This window comes from Epinephelus fuscoguttatus, linkage group LG10, assembly GCF_011397635.1.
Source record: "Epinephelus fuscoguttatus linkage group LG10, E.fuscoguttatus.final_Chr_v1".
In the NCBI taxonomy this organism is placed as follows: domain Eukaryota; kingdom Metazoa; phylum Chordata; class Actinopteri; order Perciformes; family Serranidae; genus Epinephelus; species Epinephelus fuscoguttatus.
In genome coordinates, this window is record NC_064761.1 from 21,230,153 (window position 1) to 21,245,050 (window position 14,898).

General features: G+C 42.0%; 1 protein-coding gene across 1 annotated transcript in view; it reads left to right on the forward strand.

Annotated features, from left to right (window-relative positions):
• The first annotated feature begins 269 nt into the window (after positions 1–269).
• Positions 270–14,898, forward strand: part of LOC125895381 (adhesion G-protein coupled receptor D2) — a 110,107-nt gene continuing 95,478 nt past the window's right edge. Inside the window, exons 1-14 of the mRNA XM_049587138.1 lie at positions 270–520; positions 632–671; positions 1,799–1,829; positions 2,805–3,029; positions 3,353–3,991; positions 8,235–8,429; positions 8,691–8,764; positions 9,603–9,902; positions 10,215–10,326; positions 10,790–10,936; positions 11,993–12,095; positions 12,328–12,439; positions 13,796–13,851; positions 14,175–14,301. Of these exons, the coding sequence (XP_049443095.1) occupies positions 633–671; positions 1,799–1,829; positions 2,805–3,029; positions 3,353–3,991; positions 8,235–8,429; positions 8,691–8,764; positions 9,603–9,902; positions 10,215–10,326; positions 10,790–10,936; positions 11,993–12,095; positions 12,328–12,439; positions 13,796–13,851; positions 14,175–14,301 (2,160 nt within the window). The 5' untranslated portion in view covers positions 270–520; position 632. The remainder of the gene's footprint in view (positions 521–631; positions 672–1,798; positions 1,830–2,804; positions 3,030–3,352; positions 3,992–8,234; positions 8,430–8,690; positions 8,765–9,602; positions 9,903–10,214; positions 10,327–10,789; positions 10,937–11,992; positions 12,096–12,327; positions 12,440–13,795; positions 13,852–14,174; positions 14,302–14,898) is intronic.

Sequence of the window (14,898 nt, forward strand, 5' to 3'; positions counted from 1 at the left end):
TGCCTAGTGGTCCCCGTCTCCTATTTTTGAAACTAATGCATCAGACTAAAGGATCCAGAGTTTATTATGTCACCTCCTAGTTGATACACTTCAGGCTGCAACCATTAACTTGATGAATAGATCCACATGAACTTGTGTATTACATCATTGTGCAAGCCTCTGGCTCAACCAGACCGCCTGGAACACGCTCGGCGGCTCCCGTAGGTCCTTGAACCCTACTTTTGGTAGCCCTGTGCTCCCTGCAGGTTACACCCACTCCTCCTCCTCCTCCTCATTGCTGCTTCCTCTGCATCCTCCCTTCATGCTCTCTGGAGTCAGCGAACGCCAGGGCTCCTTCTGTACTTTAGTGAGGGGCTGATACTTCACAGCTGACAAAGAAAACACACGCTGATACATTTCTAACTTCGCGGGAATAAACACGAAAACCGTCGCTTCAGTGGTTGAATGCTGCGTTCACTGACACGACGCGGTTGGAATGAGAAGACGCGCAAGAAAGTTTTTATCAAGACGACTCGTTCAGGTAAAAAAAATCGATTCATTTTGCTGTTATACTTAATTTAGATCATAATTCATAGTTGAATGAAATTAAGCTCCATTTTTAACCAACACATTTTTTGTTTGCTTGTTTCAGGATGCACTGGTTATTGTTCCCCAATATATTAGGACTGCTGGTAAGCACTTGATCTTTGTATTTACATGTTCATACCTGTAGGATTATTTAGACAAACACATGACTTTAAATCAGGTAAAGTTTTTCAGAGTTGTGTTAAACGCCTTTATCCCAATAGGTTCCACTCTCTTGACTCATTTCTCGTAAACATTTAGGCACAAAATGCAAAGAGACTGTGTAATAGTTGATTTCTAAACGTGCCTCACACCTATAGGTTGTAAAGATGTGAAGAAAAGCCACAGTAATCTTGTGATACTATGAATTTACATGGTTCATGTCTTCATGAATGCCTTTGTCATTGTATTATATTAGTGGATATTGAACATGCCCTGTGCTCAGTTTCTTATGGCTCTCTTTCTGTATTTTGTTCCTGGGTTAAATCCCAAGATTTTTCTGTTTAAAGGCTAGAACTTTGGTCATTTGTTGCCAGTACAAAGAAAATGCTGGCTTTCGATCGACTAGAAAGTCAATTAAAACCATCAATCAGGGCAGCTCCTAGCAGAAAGTATTTCGCCAGGAATTAAAGGTCCAGTGTGTGGGATTTAGTGGTATCTAGTGGTGAAGTTGCAGTACTGCAACTTCTCCCATTCACTAAGCATGTCAGAGAACTACAGCGGCTGATGCGAAAACAAGCGTCCCTATCTAGAGCCAGAGTTTGGTTCGTCCGTTATGGGCTACAAACAGCATAGTGACCCCATTGGAGAGGACCCGCTGCCTGAGGTAGATAGAAATTGCGCACTCAAAGGTAACAAGAACACAATGATTCTTATTTTTGGGTGATTAGAAACTAATCAAAACATAGTGATGTTGCCTGGCTCCAGACTTTAAAACTGCTCACTCCTTCGAGTTGACTGAAAACAGAGTGTAACAAGGTGACAAGGTTAGGTATGAAAATTATATACCATTTGTGCCAATAGGTGCCCCAAAATCCTACACACTGGACATTTAACTCCTCTTTTGTGCTATCTGTTGAAATTGATCATGGATTAAATTGAACACAAACCTTTAAAAATGGATTAACATTTGATTGTAGCCTGTTTGGTGTGACGTTCGGCCAGAAAATACACAGTGTTCTGTTGCTTCGTACCTTCAGCAATGAGCTCAACTTGTAACTGACTTATGTTTCAGGTTTGTTTCCACAGCTGTGACATCATATCGGGTGAGTTACTTTCTACTTAAACCTCATTTAATCTAAAAACAGGTATTCAGCTGTCCTTTAACTCATAACTAATCATGTGCTGGCCTGTAAATCCATTTGGAAGTTATATGCCTGTTTGTTACAGGCCATTTCCAACCCCCGCCGCCACCACTACCTTTTACACAATTGGCATGAACACAAACACACCTTCACATATGCACACACTTGACCTCCATTCCAAATTTCAGTCTCCTTAACTCTGGCTGCCAAAGGGTGGGGACAGTGTGTCCTATAGAGCAGATGGTCACAGCCCCAAAAAAAGAGTATGTTCAGCAAATAGACGAGTTAGTAAGTGTCACATAAGCTCTGTTCGACTGAAGAGGCGAAAAATGGCGGCACTCATAAACATCACATCTGTGTGGGCCGATGAGGAGACTAATGTTCTTTAAATTAACACATGAAATAAACCTAAATGCCATATGTGTACATGCTTTTCTCATGGTTTACCATAGTTTGAGGTTTGCTTAATGCACTTTTAATTGCATCTTGCTACGCCCTCTTCTGTTGCAATAATTCAACGGCACCCAACTGGAGAATCAGTGCCACCAGCTGCATATCTTGATGTGCCCGATGGCTAATATTTGCATACCAGTAGTGTCTGGGAATGCAGAAACATTCCCGTTTTCTTGTGTGGATTTTCTGGAAATTTGAGTAAAATTCACACTAGATTTGGGTGCTAGATTTGATTTGAGTGTGTAACCTGTTCTCACAGGTACCGTTAGTCATTTCATTTAAAAGTGGTGCCGCTCTACTTCTGGTTTTAACCCAGAGGCCAAAACATTGATGATAGCATGAAGCACTGGATGTGATCAAACCAGGATTAAAACGTCCTGCTGTCAGCCATTTTAGCCTGATTTTATTATCATTCTTTTATCAGTGCTGTTTGAGGGGTCTCTCAACTTATTCTTCTAATCTTCTTCTCTCTTTTTTGACCAGGCCACACAATTGAAATTAGAAACCAGACGTATGATGAGTTCTACTATCAGTATGTGCCTGATCGCCTGCAGTGGAACAATGCAGGGGAATGGTGTAACCAGCGCTCTGGGGCCTTAGCTACTGCCTCCAACCCAGCAGAAGAGCAAAAGCTAACCAGCTTTTTAAAATCCCTGAACATCTCTGAGCCTGTGTGGATCGCCAGGAAAGTCATGACACGTCTGACAAGTAGGTACAGTGTAACATTTGTGACAATTTATATTAACAATATAGCTCCCTTTCTTTTTAAATAGTAGGTTCATTGTTTTTCTCGTCTAAGATACCTTTCCACCTCCTCACTGGCTTAACAAAAGGGTAATAGAATAAGAAATGGGACTGAGGATGCTGCCATACAGCACTCTTCGCCACTGTGAATAAATGTTTCCCAAGTGTTAACAGTAGGAATGGGACCTTAAAGTGGAATTTTATGATTTGGCTCTGTCTTTCCCGAAAGCTGTTTTTTCCCCATAGTAATGCCTCTTTCTTCTTTTTTTTGTGGGGTGAAACTAAAGGTTCCTCCGAGACCCTGATTCTGGAGTTCACCGGGCGGTCAGACAGGAAGTATGCCCGCCTCCTGCACAAGTTTACCTCTATGGACTCAGTGACCATTTGTACCCGTCTCCGCCTCGATCCAAATTGCTTTGGAATCTCCACCGTCTTTTCTTATTCCATCCAGTCATATATTAATGAGTTTCAGCTCCGCGTGAACCTGACCCGGGGCAGGCTCGTGCAGCTGGCTCTGCTGGTCCACGGCAAACATGGGCCTTACCGAGAAGCCTTCGGCCACGATGACTCCTGGCACTCGGTGTGCGTGTCTTGGAGCCAGGATGGTGGACGCTGGTCACTATTTACTGACGGTTTTGCGGTCTCTAGGGGTGAAGGCCTAAGTTCGAACAGCACTGGCCCCGATGGCATTTTCATCATCGGACAGGAGCAGGACACCTTTGGGGGTTCGTTTAAGAAGGATGAGTCATTCTCAGGGAGCATCACAGAGCTGCACATATGGGATCGGGTGCTGAACAGCAGTGAAATCTACACCATGGAAAAGCTGTGTTCACCCGTTTCCTCTGGGCTGGTGTTCAAGTGGAGTGGAGCAGCCATGGAAATAGAGTCCTCCCTTACGAAGCTGTGGAGAGACAGCCCATGTCAAGGTACATTTGTTAGGAAGCAGCATGGAGATGTTAAGAAGCTGAAAGGCTCACCAGGATATAAATCAAGGCTAATTTAATCACAGAGCACAGGAATAAGACAAAGGGGACTCGCATCTATCTGCAAGATCCAATAGTATAGTTAAGCATTGCTTTCAGATGCTGTTTACAGTTTAGATAGTTTGGCACAAGGGCTGGGTGGGGTTGCTACACAGAAAAAAACAATCACATAGAGACCATTTGAAAGTCATTTTGGACTACACACTTTTCAGTAACAGGCCAGGATCTGAGCTGGCCTGATGTGGTAAACCCCACCCATCTGGCATTCCTAGCAGGGTAAAATAAACGCTGTGAATTAATTGCAGATACAAAAGACCTAATTTTTCCCTGTCTTTGTTTCATCTTTCTCTACTCCCACACTCCTGTCATCTCTCTTATCAGGCCCAAACATGATGTAATGTACATAGACGTTGTTCTCGAATACTTTGCGGGACTTAAAAGTTCTTAAATGCTTTAGGTACTTGTCTTAAACAGTGGAATCAGTAAATCTTTTGTCAACTAATCAACATGAAATGGGGAAATAGTTAGGGAAAGAGTTAGTAACATACACACTATGAGAAAACTAGTTTGCAAAACCAACTTCAAAAAGTAAATCTGTTATTTTCTTTAAAAATATAGTTCAAGAAGTTGAAGATGAAGTGTGAAAACACATGACTGCAAGAATACTTAACTACAAATGACCAAGCATTTTGGCCATGTGCTATCCGAGCTTTTTCCTGATCTATTCCAGATCTTTTCACCAGCTCTGTTCCAGAAAACTGAAGAAAGTGCCCAAATTTATGTTGGGGCTTTTCTCTTTTTAAATCAGTCTGAACTTTTAACTGCATTACCAAGCACTGAATCAAAAACAGCCGCTTGCAAGTTTGTATGCATCGCTTAAATTGATAGAAAGCAGCAGCTGCTATTTAAATTCAGTTGCACTATGTATCCAAACAATCTCGCTGTTTTATGTAGGAAAATATTAACATCATTCTAGGGTTAAGTATTAGCAGGTACTAATTATTTAATGACTGGAAATAGTATCAGCAAAAACGCTTCATTGGGATTTCCCTAATCCTTTCTGAATTTGTGGCATGCTTTGGCAAACTTACACACACACACACACACACACACACACACACACACACACACACACACACACACACACACACAGACCAAACACACTCACATGCAAGCACACACTCTTTTGCTTTCCAGCATAAAGCACCACTGGAAGTTTAATGAGACTGAAGGAAAGAGGAGAGCTCAGCCTCTTCTTGCTCTCCTTTTCTCGTACCCTCAGATGAATAGGGGAGACGGGGACCACGTTGTAATTGGCAAACGGTAGAGCTCCTAATGGTTCTTGTAAATGTTTTGTGAATCACGTCACTCTGAATCCCACCCTTCAAAACAAACTTCTCCCGTGCTGACATCATGCTCCCCGATGAGCGGCGAGAGCCTGGAACACTCGCTCTGCCTGTTGTAGCTGAACATGCAGGAAGGATAGTGCATTTGTATTTGATTTTTGGTTACTGAATAAGAATCTTTCTTCATTGTTTGTCTTTTAAAGATCAGCTGACAGTCAGGGTGGTGAACAGTAGCTATTAAAGGACTGATCCTTTAGGTATAGGACTTAAATCGGCATGGCAGTCAGTTGAAGTTTTCCCTTCCTCTTTTTCATCAGACCAGCTCAGACATACATTCAGATATATTTAAGTTGCCCCAACTAAACCATAATTTACAATGACCACAACCTTGTCCTAACTGACCAAGTTTCTGTTACACACTTAATTGGGTAACACTTTACTTGAAGGTATCTACATAAGGGTGACATGACACTGTCATGAACTTGTCATAAACATTATGTACAGTACAGGCCAAAAGTTTGGACACACCTTCTCATTCAATGCGTTTTCTTTATTTTCATGACTATTTACATTGTAGATTCTCACTGAAGGCATCAAAACTATGAATGAACACATGTGGAGTTATGTACTTAACAAAAAAAGGTGAAATAACTGAAAACATGTTTTATATTCTAGTTTCTTCAAAATAGCCACCCTTTGCTCTGATTACTGCTTTGCACACTCTTGGCATTCTCTCCATGAGCTTCAAGAGGTAGTCACCTGAAATGGTTTTCCAACAGTCTTGAAGGAGTTCCCAGAGGTGTTTAGCACTTGTTGGCCCCTTTGCCTTCACTCTGCGGTCCAGCTCACCCCAAACCATCTCCATTGGGTTCAGGTCCGGTGACTGTGGAGGCCAGGTCATCTGCCGCAGCACTCCATCACTCTCCTTCTTGGTCAAATAGCCCTTACACAGCCTGGAGGTGTGAATTGGGGTCATTGTCCTGTTGAAAAATAAATGATCGTCCAACTAAACGCAAACCGGATGGGATGGCATGTCGCTGCAGGATGCTGTGGTAGCCATGCTGGTTCAGTGTGCCTTCAATTTTGAATAAATCCCCAACAGTGTCACCAGCAAAACACCCCCATACCATCACACCTCCTCCTCCATGCTTCACAGTGGGAACCAGGCATGTGGAATCCATCCGTTCACCTTTTCTGCGTCTCACAAAGACACGGCGGTTGGAACCAAAGATCTCAAATTTGGACTCATCAGACCAAAGCACAGATTTCCACTGGTCTAATGTCCATTCCTTGTGTTTCTTGGCCCAAACAAATCTCTTCTGCTTGTTGCCTCTCCTTAGCAGTGGTTTCCTAGCAGCTATTTGACCATGAAGGCCTGATTCGCAGTCTCCTCTTAACAGTTGTTCTAGAGATGGGTCTGCTGCTAGAACTCTGTGTGGCATTCATCTGGTCTCTGATCTGAGCTGCTGTTAACTTGCGATTTCTGAGGCTGGTGACTCGGATGAACTTATCCTCAGAAGCAGAGGTGACTCTTGGTCTTCCTTTCCTGGGTCGGTCCTCATGTGTGCCAGTTTCGTTGTAGCGCTTGATGGTTTTTGCGACTCCACTTGGGGACACATTTAAAGTTTTTGCAATTTTCCGGACTGACTGACCTTCATTTCTTAAAGTAATGATGGCCACTGGTTTTTCTTTAGTTAGCTGATTGGTTCTTGCCATAATATGAATTTTAACAGTTGTCCAATAGGGCTGTCGGCTGTGTATTAACCTGACTTCTGCACAACACAACTGATGGTCCCAACCCCATTGATAAAGCAAGAAATTCCACTAATTAACCCTGATAAGGCACACCTGTGAAGTGGAAACCATTTCAGGTGACTACCTCTTGAAGCTCATTGAGAGAATGCCAAGAGTGTGCAAAGCAGTAATCAGAGCAAAGGGTGGCTATTTTGAAGAAACTAGAATATAAAACATGTTTTCAGTTATTTCACCTTTTTTTGTTAAGTACATAACTCCACATGTGTTCATTCATAGTTTTGATGCCTTCAGTGAGAATCTACAATGTAAATAGTCATGAAAATAAAGAAAACGCATTGAATGAGAAGGTGTGTCCAAACTTTTGGCCTGTACTGTACATGTCATAAATGTTTATGACTGTTGTCATTAAGTGTAATTCTGTTTTTGTAATGACAAGTTGACATTGTTTGGGTTGTCTTGATTATGACAAGTTGACATTAATTAAAGTGACATTACCAGAAGTTGTCTTTGTCATAACAACTTGACATTAAATTTGTTTGGGATGTCCTTATTATGACAACTTGACATTAACCAGGATGACATTACCAGAAGATGTCTTTGTCATAACAATAACAATCATTATGTCAGCTTGTCATAAACACAAAAAAGATGAATGACACTTAATGACAGCAGCCATAGACGTTTATGACATGTGCATAATGTTTATGACAGGTTCATGACCGTGTCATGTCATAATTATGACAGTGTCATGTCACCCTTATGTAGATACCTTCAAGTAAAGTGTTACCCTTAAGGGTACACTAGCCACAAGGATAGCGGATATAATTAACTGGAAAACACTTTTTGGGTCATTTTGAAACTTAGTTATGACACATTCATTAAGTGACATCATATCTTGGAACTCTTATGGTTAATGAAACCCGCCTGTTTCTCCTGTCTTCAATTACACCTTGATGAGCTGTGACTTTGGAGGATTTCTGAAGTATATCACCCACAATACGGTGACTGACATGACGTTCAGTCTTGATGTGTATCTGTATTATTTTTAAGAATTTAAAACGAAGAATAACCATTTCCTTCGCTAGGAAACTACACTCTGCTAGCAAATTCGTTCTTGGATTCCTTCTTGGATGGAAGTTCTTTGCAGAATCAGACAATCTTTGAGTTTTTCCACGGCCCGCAGGCTGATGAGGAGTGTGGCGTCGTTGACCCTGTTGTTGGCAGCTGGGGCCATACAAAGTGTGACTCACTCAGAGGGGCTGTCTGCCAGTTTAGAAAAGGTACCAATGAAAATAATGGCACTAATTGTTACGAGTGTTGTTCTTGATGTAATTTGATGGTTTGCTCAGATGCATCTTACCCTGTATATATCATTGCCATGCAACCCAATCCAATAGTCCTGTGATAAATACAACCGTTGCATGATGTAAGATTTTTAACTGAGAGCACTGAATCTAAAGAAACTTCTAGGGCTGCTTGTGCTCTTGCTGTAATAGATTGCATTAGACTGTATTATATATTTTTTTTGTTTCTGTCTGCAGACGTTCTGGATGTTATCAGTTTACCACAGACACCATTCTTCAGTAGACTGAGCAACGATGCCCTCATCAAACCTGTGAGTCGGACTGTTTAGCTGTCTGTGGCACATCGTCTCTTAAGTGACACAGTATCATAAATTAACAAGTACTCATCTTGGTGAGATTGGTGCTGAGGCAGATCAACAACTGAGGACGCATTCACACTGGCGCTATTTGGTCCGCATTAAACGAAACCTGGTGCGCTTCCACGGATAGTTTGGTTCGTTTGGAGTGGAGTGAACGCTTATTTGAACTCTGGTGCGGACCAAACGAGCAAACCCTGGTCCGCTTGAAAACTGGGAGTCGCGGTTCACTTGCAAGTGAACCCCGGTGCAGTTCGCATACAGTGCGAAATGCAAATGGAATATATAGTGAACCAAAGAGAGGAAGTGAACCAAAGAGAGGAAGTGACGTAGAGCGCATTTGAGCCGGGTTTTCTTCTTCCTCACGCTTTTTTCTTCCTGGTCAGTGGTTGTTTCGGGCAATACTGCCCCCAAACGAGCAGCTGTTGTAACTGCGTGACGTTGTCCAGGTGGTTTGGTCCCCTTTTATAAAGTGGAGTGCGAAAGTGAACCGAACCAAATAAAGGTATGAAATTTTTCAGCATTCCCCACCCAATTGAACTGAGTCCCCCGGACAATCCTGGTGTGAATGCGCCCTGAGAATACAGAGAAGACAGTACTCCCTGATATGGTAAAAAGTTAAAAGGATTTCACAACTTTGCATCAACACAGAATCCTAGAAAATCTGTTATACTTGGCCAAATTCGATCCTTGGTTGTGTAGACAGGGAGTTAATGAACTTGTAGCTATGCATTGAACCACCTTTTCCTTGGTAAATAACATTCAAATCTTCATCTATCCTTCTTCTCTTCAGGTGATGGTAGAGTTGAGTGTTAATACCACCTCCGACAGAGATTTAGCTTTGCTGCAGCAGCTGACCCAGGCTGTTCTGCATACGGTGGAGGCCGGCAGCCCGAACCTCCTCACCTCCACTGACGTCCTCTACCTCACCCAGATGATTGAGAAGGACCTGACTGCACTGTCTAGCAGTCACCCTGCCGGAGCTGACGCAGCAGAAGTCATGGTGTCCATTGCTACCAACTACGTAAAGATGGCGAGTTTGATGCTGGAGCCACACATGGCTTCACAGTGGATGGGCCTGACGGAGGATGGGGTGAGGGGGTGATATGTGGTTGTCTGTTTTTGCTAGAATTGTATTGTGGCCAAGCAAACATTGGAAACCCTTTTTAATCAGTCAGGAAAAAAGATGTTTCTGGGTTGTATTCAAGAACCCTATTTGTAACTCAGATTCAACCCAACAGTCACTTTTACCTTAGCAAGATCTCTCCCTGTGTTTCTATTGCATCCTTTTCCCCCCTGAAGGGATAAGGTCAAACATTTTTCTCAACTTTCCTAACCCTGCAAAGTCGCCCTTTGTCCTCAGTCAATCTCAATCTTTGTTGTTGGGTCTGTTTATCTCGCACAGGTCAGCGTGGGGCCGTTCACTGTTGTCCAGAGCATCGACAGTCTCACTGAAACTCTTGCAGACATGCTCTCTGCTGAGAGAAGGGGCTTCACTCTTTCTACCAAGAACATAGGTAATAAAAACATCTTAGCACACATCAAATATAATATTTATTATCTGTCAGTGCTTAGTTTAAATAGCAGGCACAGTTTCATTAGTGATGTAAGTTGATGGAGAAACTTCACAGTGCAACATTTTATTCACAGCAGCTGTTTGTGACACATTTCACTTGAAAGCATCTTGTGATTTGGAGATTGCAACAGTCATTGTCAGAATTGTTTATGCTAATCTGATGTTTTGTTGTTTTGCACTCTATCTCCTTGTTTTTTTTTCCAGTGGTTACATGTTCAGAGTTCAGGGAATCATTTTTAGTATACTGATAAGTCTACCATGTATAATGTTATTGACCCAAACCCTTGGTAGCTTTTGGCATCGTAACACAGATAAATAAAGAATTTCTTCTCATCGTTAACCTGCCTACCTTATTGTTAACCTGCCTCTATTACCTGGGTGTTCTCTGGTGTCTTTGCGTCCAGATGTGTACATGAAGTGGCAGAAGTTAACTGAAGAAAGCTGTAGTCAAGTCTTCAAGCCGTCTGCGATCGGCTCTCACACCGCCAGCAGCAGCGGTCAGGATGAGTTGCTCATCCCTGACACTGAGCTCCAGAGGATACACACACTGGGTAGGAAACACGCACACACTTGAAAAGGCACTTGTCATAGAGGCTAACCCATGCACTCAAATTTGAAGATGTAAAAATGCTACCTACACACATATGATATGATTTGGAACATTACTGCATGCCCACGTGAACTTCTTCTGATAAGAGAAATCTTGTGCCAAATAATCACAAACTCACTTCAGGAACATTGTATGTTTTAAATAAAATAGGAAAAAATAAAATGTACAAGGGGTGGGAGACATTCACCAGAAAACCCTCAACAAAACATGAATGCCATGAGAGCTATGGCGCTTATACTATAGTGCAGTACACCACTTTCTCACGTTCCGATAAGTTCCAGGCCAGATGAAATTGCAGAGTGAGAGCGTCATTGTAATACAATAATACATACATACATACATACACATAATACAGTACATCTGAACTTCCACTCCGCGTCCTCTGCCTTCCCCACACCTGCTGACTCCCTGCGCACAGAGCAATAGGAGAGGGAGAGACCCCATGCTGTTGGCAGAAGACAGTGCGCCGACGCCTGTCCCATGCGCGTGCTCGTCCAGATGCTCGCCACATTGTTTTTACGTTCCATGGCTTAGGTGCTGCACAAAAACGCATTTAATTAGTACAAATCATCTACAAAAGAAACTCAGGAAGACTCTGTTTGCTCACATTTAAATAATATTTGATTGGACAAATTAAAATATTAACTAAATCAGCTGATTCTCTCAATTTTGCTAATATCAGTACAATTTATGATAAGAGTTTTGCTATGGATGTTCGTCCAGATGCCTCCAGAATATGACACTTTAGTTGGGACTTTATAATCTAATCAAAGTCTAAATTAATTGACAGACATTTTGAAAACAGGGCTTTGAGCAGATGGGTAAATACATCTTCTTGTAACCAAACAATGTGTTTACTTTAAGTACCCTTCAGATGCTAATATGTGAAAGAGGCATTTGACGTGTGACTCTGCAAAACTGAAGTGATGCTCAGGAGTATCACTTTAGCATAAAATTAATTTACCCTGCTCCTCTTCTCCTCTCTCTCTCTAATCAGGATACGAGGAAGCGATGTTTATTCATACCCACTACAGCCATCTGAGTGAGATTGTGTCTGGAGCACAGGAGAGTCCACTCAGTCACCAAGAGGACGCAAAAAGGTTGGCTGTAGTTTGACTCGTCTTCTCTTATGTTACTTTAAATGTTGCTGACTAGTCTCTAAAAAGAGGTTAACCAAATACAAAAACGTAAATCAAAATGTCTGCTCTGGTTTCAGCCAAATAAGGTGCAACTGCACTTAAAAGAGTAGGGATCAGTGCATACCAGTAGTTTGGACTGAAGTTTGTATATGACCTTTAAATTATAAGTAGTAACCTTTGTCTGCCTTCCCAGAAGTCTCCCAGGTCAGCTGGCGTCTGCTGTCCTATCAGCCACCGTCCGTGATGCTTCCAAGGCCCGAACTGTCCCTGTGGCTGTCAAGTACACCCTTTCCTCATCACAAGTGGTATCGTCCTTTGTTCAGGGGGTTGTCTTATAGTATGATTATTAAGCCCAATATACACTCACCGGCCACTTTATTAGGTACACCTTGCTAGTACTGGGTTGGACCTCTCATTGCCTTCAGAACTGCCTTAATTCTTCATGGCACAGATTCAACAAGGTGCTGGAAACATTCCTCAGAGATTTTGGTCCATATTGACATGATAGAATCACACAGTTGCTACAGATTTGTCAGCTGCACATCCATGATGTGAATCTCCCGTTCCATCACATCCCAAAGGTGCTCTACTGGATTGAGATCTGGTGACTGTGGAGGCCACTGGAGTACAGTGAACTCATTGCCATGTTCAAGAAACCAGTTTGAGATGATTTGATCTTTGTGACATGGTGCGTTATCCTGCTGGAAGTAGCCATCAGAAGATGGGTACACTGTGGTCATTAAGGGATGGACACGGTCAGCAGCAATACTCAGGTAGGCTGTGGTGTTTAAACCATGCTCAGTTGGTGCTAAGGAGCCCAAAGTGTGCCAAGAAAATATCCCCCACACCATTACACCACCACCACCAGCCTGAACCGTTGATACAAGGCAGGATGGATCCATGCTTTCATGTTGTTTACGCCAAATTCTGACCCTACCATCTGAATGTCGCAGCAGAAATCCAGATTCATCAGACGAGGCAATGTTTTTCAAATCTTCTGTTGTCCAGTTTTGGTGAGCCTGTGTGAATTGTAGCTTCAGTTTCCTGTTGTTAGCTGACAGGAGTGGCACCTGGTGTGGTCTTCTGCTGCTGTAGCCCATCTGCTTCAAGGTTCAGCGTGTTGTTGGTTCAGAGCTGGTCCTGGCACCAACAGCCATGCCATGTTCAAAGTCACTTAAATCATCTTTCTTCCCCATTCTGATGCTCAGGTTGAACTTCAGCAGGTTGTCCTGACTATGTCTACATGCCTAAAGTTTAACAGGTGTACCTAATAAAGTGACCAGTGAGTGTGTAAATCATGTATATATTTGGACATCATGACAAGTCATTTAGTATATAAGATTTAAGGATGCTAATTTGGGTCTGCAGCATTCAACAACAAAGAGCAACACGCAGTTCTGACTTGAAACTGAAATTTATGCTGATGACAAACATCTTGTAAAAACCAATCACTCTTTGGGGAATAGCAGTTGAATTATAGTTAACTTGTTGCCCTTTGATAAACTCACCAAATTTAATATGTCACTTCACAAGAATTTCCATCTCCCTGCTAGCAGCACATGGTTTTTATCCATGTTGCTCTTGGCTGGTTAGAATTCAGAGTCATATATTAAAAGAGACAGAGAGAGAAAACAAGTGCAAACATGTGTTTCTGTTTCTAGGTGGAGTATTCACAGCGAGTTACTCCTGTTTGCGCTTTTTGGAATTTCAGCTTGATGTAAGTTTGACATCAACAACCCTGATGAGTGTGGATGTTGTAGCAATAGAGAATGAAGCTGTTGGGTCAATGATGAAGAGTTGATCTCTTCTTGTGTACTGTTAATTTTAAGGACATATTTTAGTCTTTTAATGCTGGATATATAACAATCAGATATAATAGATGTACACGTGATGTTTCCAGAAGTAGATATCCTAACACAGATGGCTAGATCAGAAATCCTTTATTTGATTATTAATGTTTATACTACATGTCTCTGCTCTCTGAAACTAATTAATGAGAGTGTTTTGTGTGTGTCTGTGCTTGTGTATCGTTCTGTATAGGCATAATCATACTAATAGCTGGTCCAGTGATGGTTGCAGAGTGACCTTTGCTGGCTCTGGTGTTACTTCCTGTCTGTGCAACCACACCACCAACTTTGCAGTGCTGATGAATTACCTGGAGTCGAAGGTAATCATGAAATGTTTTGTGATGCAGTAAGATAAAAACAGGTCGTATGATGGAAAATGTTAACTGTAACTTCTGTGGTTAAAGTTGTGGGTGTTGTTGGGAAATTTTAAAACGTACTTCATTTTGATAATATGTGATAGTTTTTTTCCGTCTTGTGAAAGAAATGATTTACATCAGAGTCCTAATGTTGTTGATGTAAAATCTAAATCCAGGGCCCGTATTCAGAGAAGAAGAAGAGTCCTAGTGACAAAACTAGAAAATTAGAATTTTCCCTTTAAAGTTAGGACTACATTCTTGGAAAGATAAAAGTAATTCACAAAGTCTCTTAGCTTTTAAGAGAGCCCCTAAGCTGAAACACTGTTAGGAGTAGGGAGGAGGACTTTTAAGAGGCTTTAAGGTCCAGTGTGTAGGATTTAGTAGCATCTAGCAGTAAGGTTGTAGATGAAACTGAAACTTCTCTTGTGTGTCAAGCATGTAGGAGACCTATGGTTGCTGTTGCGAAAACGTGAATGTCCCTTTCTAGAGCCAGTGTTTGGTTTGTCCGTTCTGGGCTACTGTAGAAACATGGCTGTGAAAACACGTTTCTTATTTTGAGAT